The sequence below is a fragment of the Haliotis rufescens genome, unplaced genomic scaffold, assembly GCF_023055435.1.
Source record: "Haliotis rufescens isolate VD_foot unplaced genomic scaffold, xgHalRufe1.0.p SCAF_19, whole genome shotgun sequence".
Lineage (NCBI taxonomy): Eukaryota > Metazoa > Mollusca > Gastropoda > Lepetellida > Haliotidae > Haliotis > Haliotis rufescens.
This window is the reverse complement of record NW_025963879.1, coordinates 16,039,477-16,055,258: the sequence shown is the minus strand read 5'-3', so window position 1 is coordinate 16,055,258 and position 15,782 is coordinate 16,039,477. Positions and strand designations below refer to the sequence as shown.

The following is a 15,782-nucleotide window of genomic DNA, read 5'->3' as shown; positions in this document are numbered from 1 at the left end:
TAGATTGTTAGACCACTGAGAAACAGTTTAACATGGATATCCTACGCATTATACTAATGCCGAGCCGACCATGAACCGACCTTGTTTTTTCTCCTTGAATGCCGAGTATCAGGCAGGGTAACAAGTGTCATCTTATGGCGAAGTGGTAAACGTCTAAGACCTGCATCACTTGGGTCTTTCCTCCCACATTAAGCTGACACACCGTGATGTGACTGGAATACTGTTAAAAGCGGCGTTAACCCCAACTCACTCACTCATTCCATATAAATATAGTGAGTGAGCATGGTTTTACGCCGCTTTTAGCAATATTCCAGCAATATCACGACGGAGGACACCAGAAATGAGCCTTACACATTGTACCCATGTCGGAAATCGAAACCCGGGTCTTCGGCGTGACGAGCGAACGCTTTAACCACCAGGCTACCCGATCGCCCCCATGTAAATATAAATGATATAAGAGACCTTTGTACGATTCCGACTGTAGCATAAGCATGTGTTATAGATGGTGTCTATGTTATGATATAACGCAAATATTAGATTTATTCGTGAACTACATCGTCATTTTAACGAGTTATATAAAAGTGCCTTTAGGGGCGGACCATTGGATATCTAGGGGAGGGGATGGAAGCAGGGATTTTAGATTGTGACTAGACATTTTTCAGCTACACCTGCAAAACTAGATATTTGTTTAATTAAAGCTGTGAGCCTAAATATTTTTTATATGAAAAAACATCTTGCAACAATGTATTTTCGTGGCTGATAATTTCTTTCTCTTTTCAACAATACTAGTAATTATCTTTTTAAAGCTTTTTCTGGGACAACATATTTTTTCTATAAAATCCAAGCCAATGTTCATTTTGTGCAAGAACGTCTAAGATAGTACCTAGGACATGATTATTCTTCAGGCTGGTCGCCCAAGTGTTGGCTGGAATGGGGGCGTTTCATCGGTTTGGCGGTTCCTGGTTTCATGATGGTCGCTCTGTCTTGGTGGTGTATCCAGTTCATTGTTGCACTGACGGGTATGTGGTGTGGCGAGGTGTACGTTGTTGTGACGGTTATGTAGTGTGGCGAGGTGTACGTTGTTGTGACGGGTATGTGGTGTGGCGAGGTGTTCGTTGTTGTGACGGGTATGTGCTGTGACGAGGTGTACGTTGTTGTGACGGGTATGTGGTGTGGCGAGGTGTACGTTGTTGTGACGGGTATGTGGTGTGGCGAGGTGTACGTTGTTGTGACGGGTATGTGGTGTGGCGAGGTGTACGTTGTTGGGACGGGTATGTGGTGTGGCGAGGTGTACGTTGTTGGGACGAGTATGTGGTGTGGCGAATGTGTACGTTGTTGTGACGGGTATGTGCTGTGGCGAGGTTTATATTGTACTGGGTGGTGCTGTACTTTGGTTGTGTATCCAATGTAAGGCGGTCTGTCGAGGTGTATGTATAACTGGCAGGTACTGAGCCTTGGTGGTGTGTCGAGGGGTGTGTATAATTGTTAGGTACTGTACCTTGGTGGTGTGCCGAGGGGTGTGTATAATTGTAAGGTACTGTACCTTGTTGGTGTGTCGAGGTGTATGTATTAATGGCAGGTACTGTGCCTTGTGGTGTGGACCCGACAAGATCCGGGGTAGAATAGGTCTTCAGCAACCCATGCTTGTCGTAAAAGGCGACTATGTTTGTCGTAAGAGGCGACTAACGGGATCGGGTGGTCAGATTCGCTGACTTGGTTGATGCATGTCATCGTATCTCAATTGCGTGGATCGATGCTCATGATATCAGTCACTGGATTGTCTGGTCCAGACTCGATTATTTACAGACCGCCGTCATATAGCTGGGATATTGCTGAGTGCGGCGTTAACAACAAACCAACCAACCAACAACCTTGTGGTGTGCCGAGGTGTATGTATAACTGGCACGTACTGAGTCTTGGTGGTGTGCCGAGGTGTATGTGTAATTGTTAGGTACTGTACCTTGGTGGTGTGCCGAGGTGTATGTGTAATTGTTAGGTACTGTACCTTGGTGGTGTGCCGAGGTGTATGTGTAATTGTTAGGTACTGTACCTTGGTGGTGTGCCGAGGTGTATGTGTAATTGTTAGGTACTGTACCTTGGTGGTGTGCCGAGGTGTATGTGTAATTGTTAGGTACTGTACCTTGGTGGTGTGCCGAGGTGTATGTGTAATTGTTAGGTACTGTACCTTGGAAGTGTCTATGTAGTATATATGTAGTACTGGAAGGTACGGTACCCTGGTTTTGTGTTTAGGCGTATATATAACTAGTAGGTACTGTACCTTGGTGGTGTGTCAATGTGCATGTATTGCTGGTGCAGCAGACAGTGTTAGATACATGGTTGTGTTTCAATGAATGTCTTGTATACAGACTTGTCCTTTCATTTCCAGGTTATCTTGGTAAGGTACAGTTAGCAGCTCAGGCCGTCCTCTTTCAAATTGTCACCACGTCCGACATGGTAGGTTCATACTACTTACAGCCACTGATCTCCCAGCAGAAGGGGGCACGGGTGGCCAAGTCGTCTAAGGCGCCGCGATTCGCTGTGCAGAGTTGCGTCCCTTGGACACGCCAGAAACCTATGATTGTGGGTTCGAATCCCGGTTCGCCCCGATTATGTTTCTAGGTTTGTTAGCACCATACCCGTGCTCGTGGGTTTCACCGAAGTGGTAAACGTCTGAGACCTGCATCACTTCGGGCTCACCTCCCACATTAAGCTGACACGCCGTGATATGACTGGAATACTGTTAAAAGCGGCGTTAAACCCAACTCACTCACTTACTCTCAGCAGAACATTAAAATTGGTGAATGGGTCCTCATTACATCGGTCACTGATGTGCCTGGTTTGGACGCGATTATTTACAGGCCGCCATATTATAGCTTAACCTCACTGACATGTTTCAATGTCCCATCATCATCATGTCAAATGTGTGTACAACGTGTCTATTAGTTGTTTAGATACCAAGGTATTGCTAATTTGAATAAGAGTATAGTTCGCTTATAAGATGGGGTTTAGATAAACAAAGTTAAATCAAGAATTATTTATTTATGAAGTCGTAGACCCGAAGTAAACGTATTACCCTCATATGATTCCGTATCATAAATATCATATATTAAAAAAACCCATATTTTTATTCCTATAATAATCTCTTTATGGTCTTTTAACGTTTTTCTTATTATAGATTTTAACACACTAAAATAACTTTAGAAACTGTACGAATGCATGGTTTGCAGCCATATTTCTTTAGATACATCGGGAATACTGAATAAAAAGGACAATCTGAAAAGTATTCCTCATTGTAGGTGTCCTATGGGATGTCCACGGCCGCTGGCATGCGTATAGGCAATCTACTTGGAAGTGGTGACCACGTGGCTTGTCAGACAGCCTACTCCGCTGCAATAGTGCTGTCAGGTGAGATCAGGTGTTATTCCAATAGTGAATTGCATGCACTTTGGTAATTAGAAACAAACTCTGATGTGGTCGGTACTATTTCAAGTGGTAAAATTGTCGAATTATCACACTAACTAAACATGAAACGTCAACGCCAGAGAATAAACAGTCACCATTATCCGACGAAACAGATTCCGTAGCAGCGTAAAGGCGGTGAAAATTATATGAATAGATCACTGAAAATCAGTGATGACACCAAGTAATCGTGAGAAGGGTAAGCATGTCCTGCCCCTCCTGCCGCTAGGTCTACGTAATTGGTTTAAAGGTGAGGTGAAATGGGGTTTAACGTCGCGTCCAAGATTATTGCACTTATATATGTACGTGTGTGTGTTTCTTTGGATGCTTGTACTGGTCCGGACTGATGCCGATTTATAGTGCTAGCTCACTGAGATACCATGCCGCAGTTTAACATGAATACTCCACTCAGACACAGTATACTGACTCCGAGCCGACGCTCTACCACTAGACCACGGAGGCGGTCTAATTGGTTTAAAAACCTAGTGTCGGTGAAATTGAAAAAAATAATACGTTTAAACATACTTTTTAAGGTTTTTCTTAAAATGCAGAACTAGGCGACCCTCTTTAGTGACAAATGTTACTAAGATGAATATACTGGGCTTCTTTGAAGTTTCTTTCATAACTGGACAGTGTCGTAAGCAAGCATTAAGAGGCACCAGAAGCTTCAGATGAGTGTCAGAGAAGCGTTAGAGAAGCGACAGAAAAGCGCTAGAGAAGTGCTGGAGAAGCGTTAGAGAAGGGCCAGAGAAGCGCTAGAGAAGCGCTAGAGAAGTGTTAGAGAAGCTTTAGAGAAGCGTTAGCAAAGTGCTAGAGAAGCGTTAGCAAAGTGCTAGAAAAGTGTTAGAGAAGTGTTAGAGAAGCGGTAGAGAAGTGTCAGCTAAGTGTTAGAAAAGTGCTAGAGAAGCGTTAGAAAAGTGCTAGAAAAGTGCTAGAGAAGCGCTAGAGAAGCGTTAGAGAAGCGTCAGCTAAGTGTTAGAAAAGTGTTAGTGAAGCGTTAGCGAAGTGCTAGAGAAGCATTAGAGAAGCGTTGGAGAAGTGTTAGTGAAGCGTTAGAGAAGCATTGATAAGAGTATGTTGAGATTCATCAGTCAGACCACGGGTATTCCCAAGTGGTCAGTCGTTGATGTCTTTTAGCCACATTCATAGGACACCCACAAAGCTTAGTGACAACCTTTACTGGCCATATCAATCCGTGGCTTCGAATCCCAGGAACCTGTCTTAGATTTTGTGGAATTCTTTTGGGTACAACAACGTTTTATCATCGTTTCTGTTTCAGGAATCACATCTGCATTGCCGGGTTCGGTACTTACAATATTTAGAAGTGTGATAGCTCATGCATTTACAGAAGATAGGTAAGTATTGTACAATAGCCCAAGGCCCCACTTGTTATTCATATGTTTGTAGCCTTAATACCTCTACAGAATTATGTTTCTATGTTTGTAAGCATCATTCCCGTGCTGGGTAGTAACGGTTTAAGACCTGCATCAACCCGACATCATGATATGAACAAAAATCCTGTTCAAAGTGGCGTTAAACCTCTCACTCCTCTATCTCATAGTCATACCTCTTTCGCGGTGTAGTTTCTTTGTTATTTAACGCCACACTCAGCAATATTCCGGCTATATGACGGCGATCTGTAAATAATCGAGTCTGGACCAGACAATCCAGTGATTGACCTCATGAGCATCGATCCACGCAATTGGGACACAATGACATGCATCAACTAAGTCAGCGAACCTGACCACCCGATCCCATTAGTCGCTTTTTACGACAGGCATAGTCGCTTTTTACGGCAAGCATGAGTTGCTGAAGATCTATTCTACCCCGGATCTTCAGGGGTCAAGAGTTTCAGAAACGTAAACAGGAAAGCATAACGACATGTTAATTTCACTAACTGAATATTCGCTTACGTGTGTAACTATGATGTCTTCATGATTAAGTCGGGGGTAGCATAGTGGTTTAAGCGTTCGCTTGTCACAGCGAGCTCCCGGGTTCAATGCCCCCATGTTTGAAGCTAGTTACAAGCGTCGAAAACTCATGCTCACTCAGTCAAGATTTACGTTAACCAAAGGAGGTATATGCTTAATGTACATGGTTACAAGGCTTCTTGATTGCAGGAGTGGTGGGTTGCCTATTGGTTACAGTTTTGGCGCTTGACGCCAAAGGTCTGGGTTCGACCCCCCACAAGCGTACCATGTCCTCTTCGTGATATATCTAAAAGCGGTGTAAGTAAATATAGACACACTTACTCACGATCAGGTCATAACTATCATTACAGTGAAGTTGCTGATCTCGTGACGCAAGTTCTGCCCATCCTGACCATCTACCTATGCATAAAAAATGTAGTTGTAAGTATTTTGGGATCAAACTAATGACGTTTTTTATTCTTACATTTGGATAACACAGTATCTGTATACACGTCTACAACTGAGAAACCAAAAGCTACAAAACGCTTTCTTTAATGATAAGAAATCTCTGTTGAAAGCACAGTCGATTGTATGATTCCGACTATGTCATGTGTTTATGAATCACTAGCAAAAGGTGATGGCACCAGGTGTTCGCGAATAGGTGAGCGTATCCTGCCCGATAGGTGACATCAGTCACAAACACTTGCAAAGGCAAGTCAATTGTTCACTTGAAAAAACACTGGAACGCGTTGTACAAGTGAAAATACGGACAACATAATTTTTGTCACTGATACATCAAATTTGGAGATGTCCTCCACACGTCTAACATAAAACTTTATGGAATATTTTCTGAGGGCTTGAATGTTGCAACCCTGGTCCCGCGTTAGGTTTTATTCCACGTAATTTATTCTGCCTCTCAGAAATTCACGTGCAGCCTTGCCCATTGGCGGGTTACATAGTATTTTATCAAGTTCACGTGGTACAATCACATCTAATCTCATTCTGACATGGAGGTATGATGACAAATGTTGAGCAACAGTCAAGAGACGCTCTTTGAAATCTTCATTGAAAGAGCATATTCGAGTGTACCTCAAAAGTGAAATGTAGACAACAAAGGCTGTAGCAGCTGAAAAAATAAACCATCGTGTCTGGACCAGACAATCCAGTGTTAATGACCAGAGAAGGAATGAAGTGAAAGACAATATGTTTTGAGGCAAAGGGTAGTCAGAAATAGAATCACTTGTGTTGGATTTGATCATGTAAACCTCAAGCTAACGCTTATGCCAGTCGATAAATAGGTGACGAGTAGTGCAGTATGGGGTGTATAGTTTGATCTCACAAAGCTTGTCTGTTTGATGTGTAACGCCGCACTCAACAATATTCCAGCTATATGACGCCGGTCTGTAAATAATCGAGTCTGGGCCTGACAATCCAGTGATTGACATCATGAGCATCGATCCACGCAATTGGGACACAATGACATGCATCAATTAAGTCAGCGAGCCTGACCACCCGATCCCATTAGTAGCCTTTTACGACAAGTATAGTGGCCTTTTACGGCCAGCATGGGTTGCTGAAGACCTATTCTACCCCGGATTTTCAGGGGCCTCTCACACAAGCGATATCGCATGTTAGAACCAGAATTTGATTATATATGCTATTTTTTCTTAACCTCTTAAACCTTTAAAGATATTTACAAGACTGTCTAGCAAGAGAGATGACTTCAGCTTTTCAATGGTCAACTTTCCCTTCGTGTCGAGCAATACATCTGCAGTTCCATCCTTTGGTGTCAACATTTCAAAACTGTTGAGGTACAATCAAGCATGCTCTTTCTACCAACATTCCAAAGAGCGTCATATGACTCTTGGTTCAAAAGTTGTTTGATCAAGGTTACAACATTAAAGCCTCAGTAAAGATTTTAAAAAGTGTTAAGGTAGACATGTGGAGGACATGTGCCATATGTTCCTGTGTCTTTCAGATAAACAATTGACTTGCCTTTACATGTGTTTGTTACATGTGCTCTGGTGGGGCAGGATACGCTAACCTTTTCGCTAAAACCTGGTATCATCACCATGGATTCATAAACTCATGCTCTAGATACTCTGCCTTGGACAGATATTTCTGACGACAAGGAAAAGGCTTTCGTCGCTTGTTTTTAACCGCTCAAACTATTTGTCAGTTACTGATTGAAAGAGGCTGTACATAAGGTTGCGATAAATACGGAACAGGACACTTATGAACACCGTGATCAAATGTAGGTTTTACTTAATTCTTCTTCCGCCCATGAAGCTCCGAGTTAGTATTGGTCTTTAGTAGGACTACTTTAGTAGTATCTATGAGACGACGTGTCACCACGACATATATCATACCTCAGAATCATCCTTGTAGATTTAATTTAAGCAACAAAGCTTTGATTCTTCTCCAAACAGTAATATTGGCTCTCCAGGTCAAAGTACCTTTCCATGTCTTTAAGAGGCGGATAACGTGATAGTGTGACCAGGCTCGCTGACTTGTTTGATGTATGTCTTTGTATCCCAACTGCATAGATCGATGCTAATGATTTCAGTCGGCGGATTGTCTGGTCTAGACACGATTATTTTGCAGACCGCTGTGTGGCGTTAAAAAAACAAATACAAAAAACAAACAAAAAATTCTTCAACTCGCATTGAGTAAAGTTAATGCAAGCCCTGGCTTGAACGAGCTCCACTTATTTTAAAACATAGATTGTGTACATGAAAAATTACTTAATGTAATAAATCGCATTCAGCTTTATCGGTATTGGACATGGTAAATTAAAGCGACAAAGCTCTTTCCATATCCAGAAGAAATCTCTACCAAAAGCAGAGTCGATTGTACGATTCCAGCTATATCATGGGCATGTGTTCATTAATCACCATCAAACATTGATAAATAATGCCTCTCATTAACTTATAAACAAGATAATCTAAACTTTAATTTCTTCCAGTTTTAAAAAACTTTTTGTAAGCTTTTCGAGAGTTTTTGTTTTCATTTGGATATAGATACTCGTATATCTTGTTTTTTTATGTTATTATTTCTTATATTTATTTGGAACATTGAACTTTTTCCAGTATTATGACAATTCCGATCCTTTGTGTAATATTAGATATTCCTATATTAGGTCTTTGAAAGGCATTTAGAAGTGATACACATAATTAATACAAGGAGGAGAATATATTCTGATCATCAATAAAGAAGTTGACATCCATATATTCTCTTCCTTATTCCTATATTGGGGGCCGTCGGGTAGCCTAGTGGTTAAAGCGTTCGCTCGTCACGCTGAAGACCCGGGTTCAAATCCCAACATGGGTTTTTGGTGTCCCCCGCTGTGATATTGCTGGTATATTGCTAAAAGCGGCGTTAAACCATACTCACTCACTATTCCTATATTGTCCTTATGATTATATTTCCCCTCCAGACTGTATTAGGCGGAGTTGTAAGAGGTATTGGGCACCAACGGTTTGGAGCTTGTGTCACCTTCCTGGCATACTATGCCATACTCACTCACTATTCCTATATTGTCCTTATGATTATATTTCCCCTCCAGACTGTATTAGGCGGAGTTGTAAGAGGTATTGGGCACCAACGGTTTGGAGCTTGTGTCACCTTCCTGGCATACTATGCCATACTCACTCACTATTCCTATATTGTCCTTATGATTATATTTCCCCTCCAGACTGTATTAGGCGGAGTTGTAAGAGGTATTGGGCACCAACGGTTTGGAGCTTGTGTCACCTTCCTGGCATACTATGCCATACTCACTCACTATTCCTATATTGTCCTTATGATTATATTTCCCCTCCAGACTGTATTAGGCGGAGTTGTAAGAGGTATTGGGCACCAACGGTTTGGAGCTTGTGTCACCTTCCTGGCATACTATGCCATACTCACTCACTATTCCTATATTGTCCTTATGATTATATTTCCCCTCCAGACTGTATTAGGCGGAGTTGTAAGAGGTATTGGGCACCAACGGTTTGGAGCTTGTGTCACCTTCCTGGCATACTATGCCATACTCACTCACTATTCCTATATTGTCCTTATGATTATATTTCCCCTCCAGACTGTATTAGGCGGAGTTGTAAGAGGTATTGGGCACCAACGGTTTGGAGCTTGTGTCACCTTCCTGGCATACTATGCCATCTGTCTGCCTCTGGGGCTCCCCTTAATGTTTCTAACATCGCTGGGCATTGCAGGTAAGATTATTGCTTATTGGCCATTGTCTCGCAAAGTTATCAAAAGCCACGTGGGGATTCGTGTTAGAATGGGTTCCCAACAACCTGTGCTGGTCGTAAGAGGCGACCAATTGGATCTGGTGGTCAGGCTTTGTGACTTGGTTGATAGCGTATCATCGTACCTCGACGGCGTGGACCGTTGCTCACAATATCGATCACTGCATGTTGATGCATGTCATTGTGTCCCAATTGCGTGGATCGATGCTCTTCATGTCAATCACTGGATTGTCAGGTCCAGACTCGATTATGTACAGGCCGCCGTCATATAGCTGGAATATTGTTGTGTGCGGCGTTAAACAACAAACTGACTAATCAAAATGTCTTTATTTTATGGTTTTGTGAAAAGGAATTATGAGGTGGGCAAACAAACAAATTCGTCTATTCCGCGCATTCTTTGTGTGCATGACCTATGACTGTGGGTTCGAATCCCGGATCGCCTTGATTTTTAATTCACTCATATATCAACCTTCGCTTAGCGTCCTGGCTGTATTTCAGGTATTTGGATTGCCTATTGTGTCTCCACTGCGTCCTTAGGCGTGTGCTTCCTCGTCAGACTCAACAAGATTGACTGGAAGGAAGAAGTAGTCCTGGTGAGAACTTGCATGATGCTGATATTTTATTTTTTGCACATCTTAAAAATCACCTAATAACTCCATTGACTTATTATTATTATTATTGTTTAGTAGTTTTAGCAGTAGTATCTGTAGTCGTAGTAGTGGTAGTAGTAGTAGTAGTAGTAGTAGTAGTAGTAGTAGTAGTAGTAGTAGTAGTAGTAGTAGTATAAGTCGGTGTTATCGCATAAACAACTTCCAGGAGCAGTTGTACTGAAAATATTTTACCTTGAATAAAATTGCTGATAGTGTGACGCAGGATAGCACCAGCTTGTCGTAACAGGATCGGGTGGTCAGGCTCGCTGACTTGGTTGATGCATGTCATCATATCCTAATTGCATGGATCGATGCTCATGATATCAATCACTGGATTGTCTGGTCCAGACTCTATTATTCACAGACCGCCGTCATGTAGCTGGAATATATTGCCGAGCGCGGCGTTAATCAACAAACAAACAATGACCCCTGGTAGTATCTAGTGATATGCATGTTGTATACAAACGGTAACGGCTGCTTATATCCTTCAGGCCCAGGCACGTACAGGCGCAAACAGAAATTGCTCCGAGTTGAATGGCGGTGGTAAGATTACTTGGAGACCTTACTTGCAGCTGTACCGAACCAAGCCACACTTAAGTGATACTGTCATGTTGGTAGCTTTAGCTCTTTCAAACCAATCTAGGTTAGGCATCATGAAAACCAAAACAACATGATATATACTGTAGACACTCTGGCGGGTTGGCGTTATGGGTGTTTTGAGTTTGACAAGTTCTGAGAATGAATAATAGTGAAATCTTTTGTTGTGGACATTACATGATGTCATTGGACCCGTGGAGATTCCGGGTAGAATAGGTCTTCAGCAACCCATGCTTGCCGTAAAAGGCGACTATGCTTGTCGTAAAAGGCGACTAACGGGATCGGGTGGTCAGGCTCGCTGACTTGGTTGATGCGTGTCAACGATCCCAATTGCGTGGATCGATGCTCATAACATTAATCACTGGATTGTCTGGTCCAGACTCGATTATTTACAGACCGCCGTCATATAGCTGGAATATTGCTGAGTGCGGCGTTAAACAACAAACCAACCAACCATTGAGGTATATCCATAAAAACGTGTGTCCATTGAGCACATTGTTTCGCTGTGACAAGTCTGTGACATTTGAAAAATGGACAAACTTGAAGAACGTGAATTGATCAAGTACTTGCACAAAAAGAGCTTAACACCAAAAGTCATCCATGAATATATGAGTACATCACCATGGAAGGATGACCCTTCCTATGCCAGTAGTTAAGAGATGAGAGCCTTGGTGTCGACCTTCGTCCTGGAAGGCCTGTGACGTCCACAACGTCAGAAATGATCCAGAGAATCCATATGGTGATGACCTTCATTTTGCTAGTTCAGGGGGCATTCCTCGGGAGTACAATCCATACACAGAAACTTTGGCAAAGAAGAAAGTATCAGTTCGATGGGTTCCAAATCTTCTGACATGACTGTAATCAAAAGCGTCTCAGGCACAACATGTCTCGTGATAATCTAGCTCTGTTTGAAGCTGGTCCATAAAGGTTCTTGCAACGATTTATGACAACCTGGATGAAACCTGGGTTCACAACTTTCAGTCACAAACCACAATCAAAACAGAGGACGCATTTGACGACTTCACCACAACCACCAAACAAGGCAAAGACTGTCTCATCAGCTGGAAGAAATACGGCTTCCGTGTTCTGGGATGCCGAGGGTGTCATCATGGTGGCTTGTCTTCCAAAAGGCCAGACAATAGACGGAGCATATTATGTTGCACTTTGGGGGCAGTTACGTGATGAAATTAAGACTTAGAGACATGGGAAGCTGAGAAAAGGTGGGCTCCTCCATGGGGGCAACGCGTCAGTTCACAAATCAGTCATTGGCATGGCTACACGAGTATGGTTTTAAACTCCTACAGCACCAACCTTATTCTCCTGATCTGGCTCCAAGAGACTTCCATCTGTTCCCAAACCTGAAGAAAATTCAAGCCAGAGCCCATTTCGACTCGAACGATGACTTAGCAGCGGTGGAGGACCTTATTGAACCACACTGTTGCCATTTGTGCGGCATTAAACAACAAAGGGCGCAAGGTCCTCTTTTAAAAAAAAATCTCCTTCTTTTACCTAGTATTTTATTGATAACCATTTGGTTAATTTGTAAAGTAATTACCTATCATGATTGGTTGTTAGCGAAACGTTTGACAAAAATAGCCTCCTGCCTAAAAGAATAACACACAATACAACGTTGATGTTATGCTACGCCTGCTATTTCGATATAAATCCGAAGAACGAGTGATTAATTAATTTATGTACTTAATTCTAAATTCTTGCGCCCGATACATTTGGTAAAGTATTAATTTATTCGTGTCGGGTCGCATAAATACTGCCGAATATCCGCATATCCTATATGGAAACTGTGTTCTTATGCAAAGGCACTGTAAACATTGTTGCGACAGTGTCAGCAATTTAGCGTGACACGGCTGCGTGAGGATTCCGGGTTCGAAGATAACTATCGGGCGGTCGGGTAGCCTGGTGGTTAAAGCGTTCGCTCGTCACGCCGAAGACCCGGGTTCGATTCCCGACATCGGTACAATGTGTGAAGCCCATTTCTGGTGTCCCCCGCCGTGATGTTGCTGGAATATTGCTAAAAGCGGCGTAAAACCATACTCACTCGAAGATAACTAGATAACTGATAGGCGAACAAACTGACACGTCAGGTGAAGAGATTTATCATATATATAATGGTAATGTGCTAAACCAATCCGATAAAGTTGACATCAAGATCCGATAAATTAAGAGATCAAGCAGGGCCTACTTTTAATAAGCTCCATATATCGACTCGAAACCTTTGCTGGAAGACAAATATTGCCTCATGTTCCCAAGAGTTTCGGAAAGAAACATGGCTATAAATCATTTGGCACTACATAATGATTAAGGGGTTCACTCAGGCGTTGTGACCCGTGAAGATCCGGGGTAGAATAGGTCTTCAGCAACCCATGCTTGTCGTAAAAGGCGACTATGCTTGTCGTAAAAGGTGACTAACGGGATTGGGTGGTCAGGCACGCTGACTTGGTTGATGCGTGTCATCGATCCCAATTGCGTGGATCGATGCTCATGATATCAATCACTGGATTGTCTGGTCCAGATTCGATTACTTACAGACCGCCGTCATATAGCTGGAATATTGCTGAGTGCGGCGTTAAAGAACAAACAAACAAACAAAACTCAGGCGGTGTATGGTTTTCAAAGTTACTTGAGTAAATGAATATATCGCGTAAGGTTATCGCTGTTTTCTGAAGACTGATTATATGATAAAAATGAATGATAAAAGTGTGATTCCGGATCGTGAATAGTGTATATATATATATGAGAAATAAATATCCTTAATACGCTCGTGACAAAAACACGCATTATACAATATGTCTTCTTGATATATCATATTATTGCTAGGAAACACTCGGCTAATAATCTATGTGCATTTCAGACTACTCTCCATTGATTCAAGAAGACTGTACCAGTGATGATGAAGACTCCTCGGATGAAAATCCAGCCCGTATCAACGAGTCAAGGGTCAACGTGAAGAGAATAATTGTGTCCCGACTAATATTAGTACTTTCTGTTATTGGCATTCTTGCCTTTGGCATCATAGTAAGGACTATGCAGGGATACTCGCATTTTCCGGAGAGCGTCGCTGTTCTTGGACTGCCACAGAATACCTTGGAAACTCCCGGTGCCAATCAGACTGAACCCTTCACAACTCTACATGTGGCAGACAAGACAGACCTAGGGAATATCACTGTGGAATAGAAGCATGTAGGTTTATAACCGAAGGACGGTGTGGGATAATGGCCATTGGTGACCCATGGGCTATGCATTAAGAAATGAGAAAAATCGGCACTAATCATCATTTAAGTTATCAGAAGTATTTATATGAATGAGAATTTCAACAATTGTATGTGTGGGACATACTAAATGCATTGGTGTAGCAAAATTTGCTGATTTTAGAGCTTTTATCCCAATCAGAATGACGGAATATCCCAATCAGAATGGTGGAATGTCCCAATCAGAATGACGGATTATCCCAATCAGAATGACGGAATATCCCAATCAGAATGACGGATTATCCCAATCAGAATGACGGAATATCCCAATCAGAAGGGCAGAATGTCCAAATCAGAATGACGGATTATCCCAATCAGAATGACGGAATATCCCAATCAGAATGACAGAATATTCCAATCAGAATGACGGAATGTCCCAATCAGAATGACGGATTATTCCAATCAGAATGATGGAATGTCCCAATCAGAATGACGGGATAATGAAAGTATAGACTCATGTTGACGGAGGCTAAATTTGAAACAAACAAGAGATGATTGATGTGTTTCATACGGACATCACAGTTGTGTTTTGGACCTTACATTTGCCGTGTTTCGGCGACTGTTCTCAGATTGTAACGTTTTGATAACGTTTGTAATAATTTGGTCAAATCCAATTTTCAAGTGTATACTTTCTTTTACCCGTAAATTTAGTTAATCCTATAGATTTTTCATTTCTATATGCAAGTGACGTCTAAATTTTATGGTGTTTAATAAATGGTTGAAATTCAACTGGGACTCTGTACATTTGCATGTAGAAGATCAAACTAGAATATCAAAAGATGGTGATATTAATATCATGGCAATGTGACCGCCCATTGCTTAAATTAACAAGAAACTTAATTCCACGTGTTGTTTGAGTGCATTTTTTTATATGTTAAAGGAAGAAGTAGATATTTACTCTATTTCTATGTTCAGACATGTGTAAATATTATGAATACCATAAATGCTAAAATAATCTAAGTTTAGCTATTTTTGTTAAATAAATATGAATTATTAAAAGTAACTTCCTGAGGAAATAAGTGAATTGAATTATACCAAGTGCTATGAATACTTCTTGTAAACATGATATTGTGCTGTTGGTCTCATGGCCGAAATACGAATATACATGTACATATTTTATATATCTGATGTACAGTAGGATTATGCAGTTTAAGTCATACTCTATTTTATCATTTCAAACTTTTTTAAGATTGTCATCTTGCATGAATACAATCTGCATAGAGTAAAGTCCATTTTCATGTCGTCCAATAAAGTATTCGGTATCCTTAATGGAACTTAGTTTATAGATAAAAGGTTAAGGAATTAATGGTTTGTTGTAATAATATCTTCATTCAAATGTAAAATGACATCCTTCCAAAATGGGTTGTTGGCTGATGCATGTCTTCTCATCCCAGTTGCGTGGATCGATGCTCATGATGTCAATCACTGGAGTGTCTGGTCCAGACTCGATTATTTACAAACCGCCGTCATATAGCTGGAATGTTGTTGATCTGCAGTGAACGTAAAACCTAAAGAGTGAGTGAGTGAGTATGGTTTTAGGCCGCTTTTAGCAATATTCCAGCAATATCACGGCGGGGGACACCAGAAATGGGCTTCACACATTGTACCCATGTCGGGAATCGAACCCTGGTCTTCGGCGTGACGAGCGAA

The 15,782-nt window shown here is 41.7% G+C and overlaps 1 protein-coding gene across 1 annotated transcript; it reads left to right on the top strand.

The window, feature by feature from the left end:
* Positions 1–921: 921 nt before the first annotated feature.
* On the top strand, positions 922–15,496 carry LOC124137631 (multidrug and toxin extrusion protein 1-like). Its single transcript, XM_048398740.1, has 9 exons — positions 922–1,019; positions 2,387–2,454; positions 3,297–3,405; positions 4,739–4,814; positions 5,741–5,810; positions 8,806–9,583; positions 10,118–10,212; positions 10,761–10,812; positions 13,736–15,496. The coding sequence occupies exons 1-9, from the start codon at positions 968–970 to the stop codon at positions 14,056–14,058; spliced, it is 1,623 nt and encodes a 540-aa protein (XP_048254697.1). The 5' UTR covers positions 922–967; the 3' UTR covers positions 14,059–15,496.
* Positions 15,497–15,782: the final 286 nt, after the last annotated feature.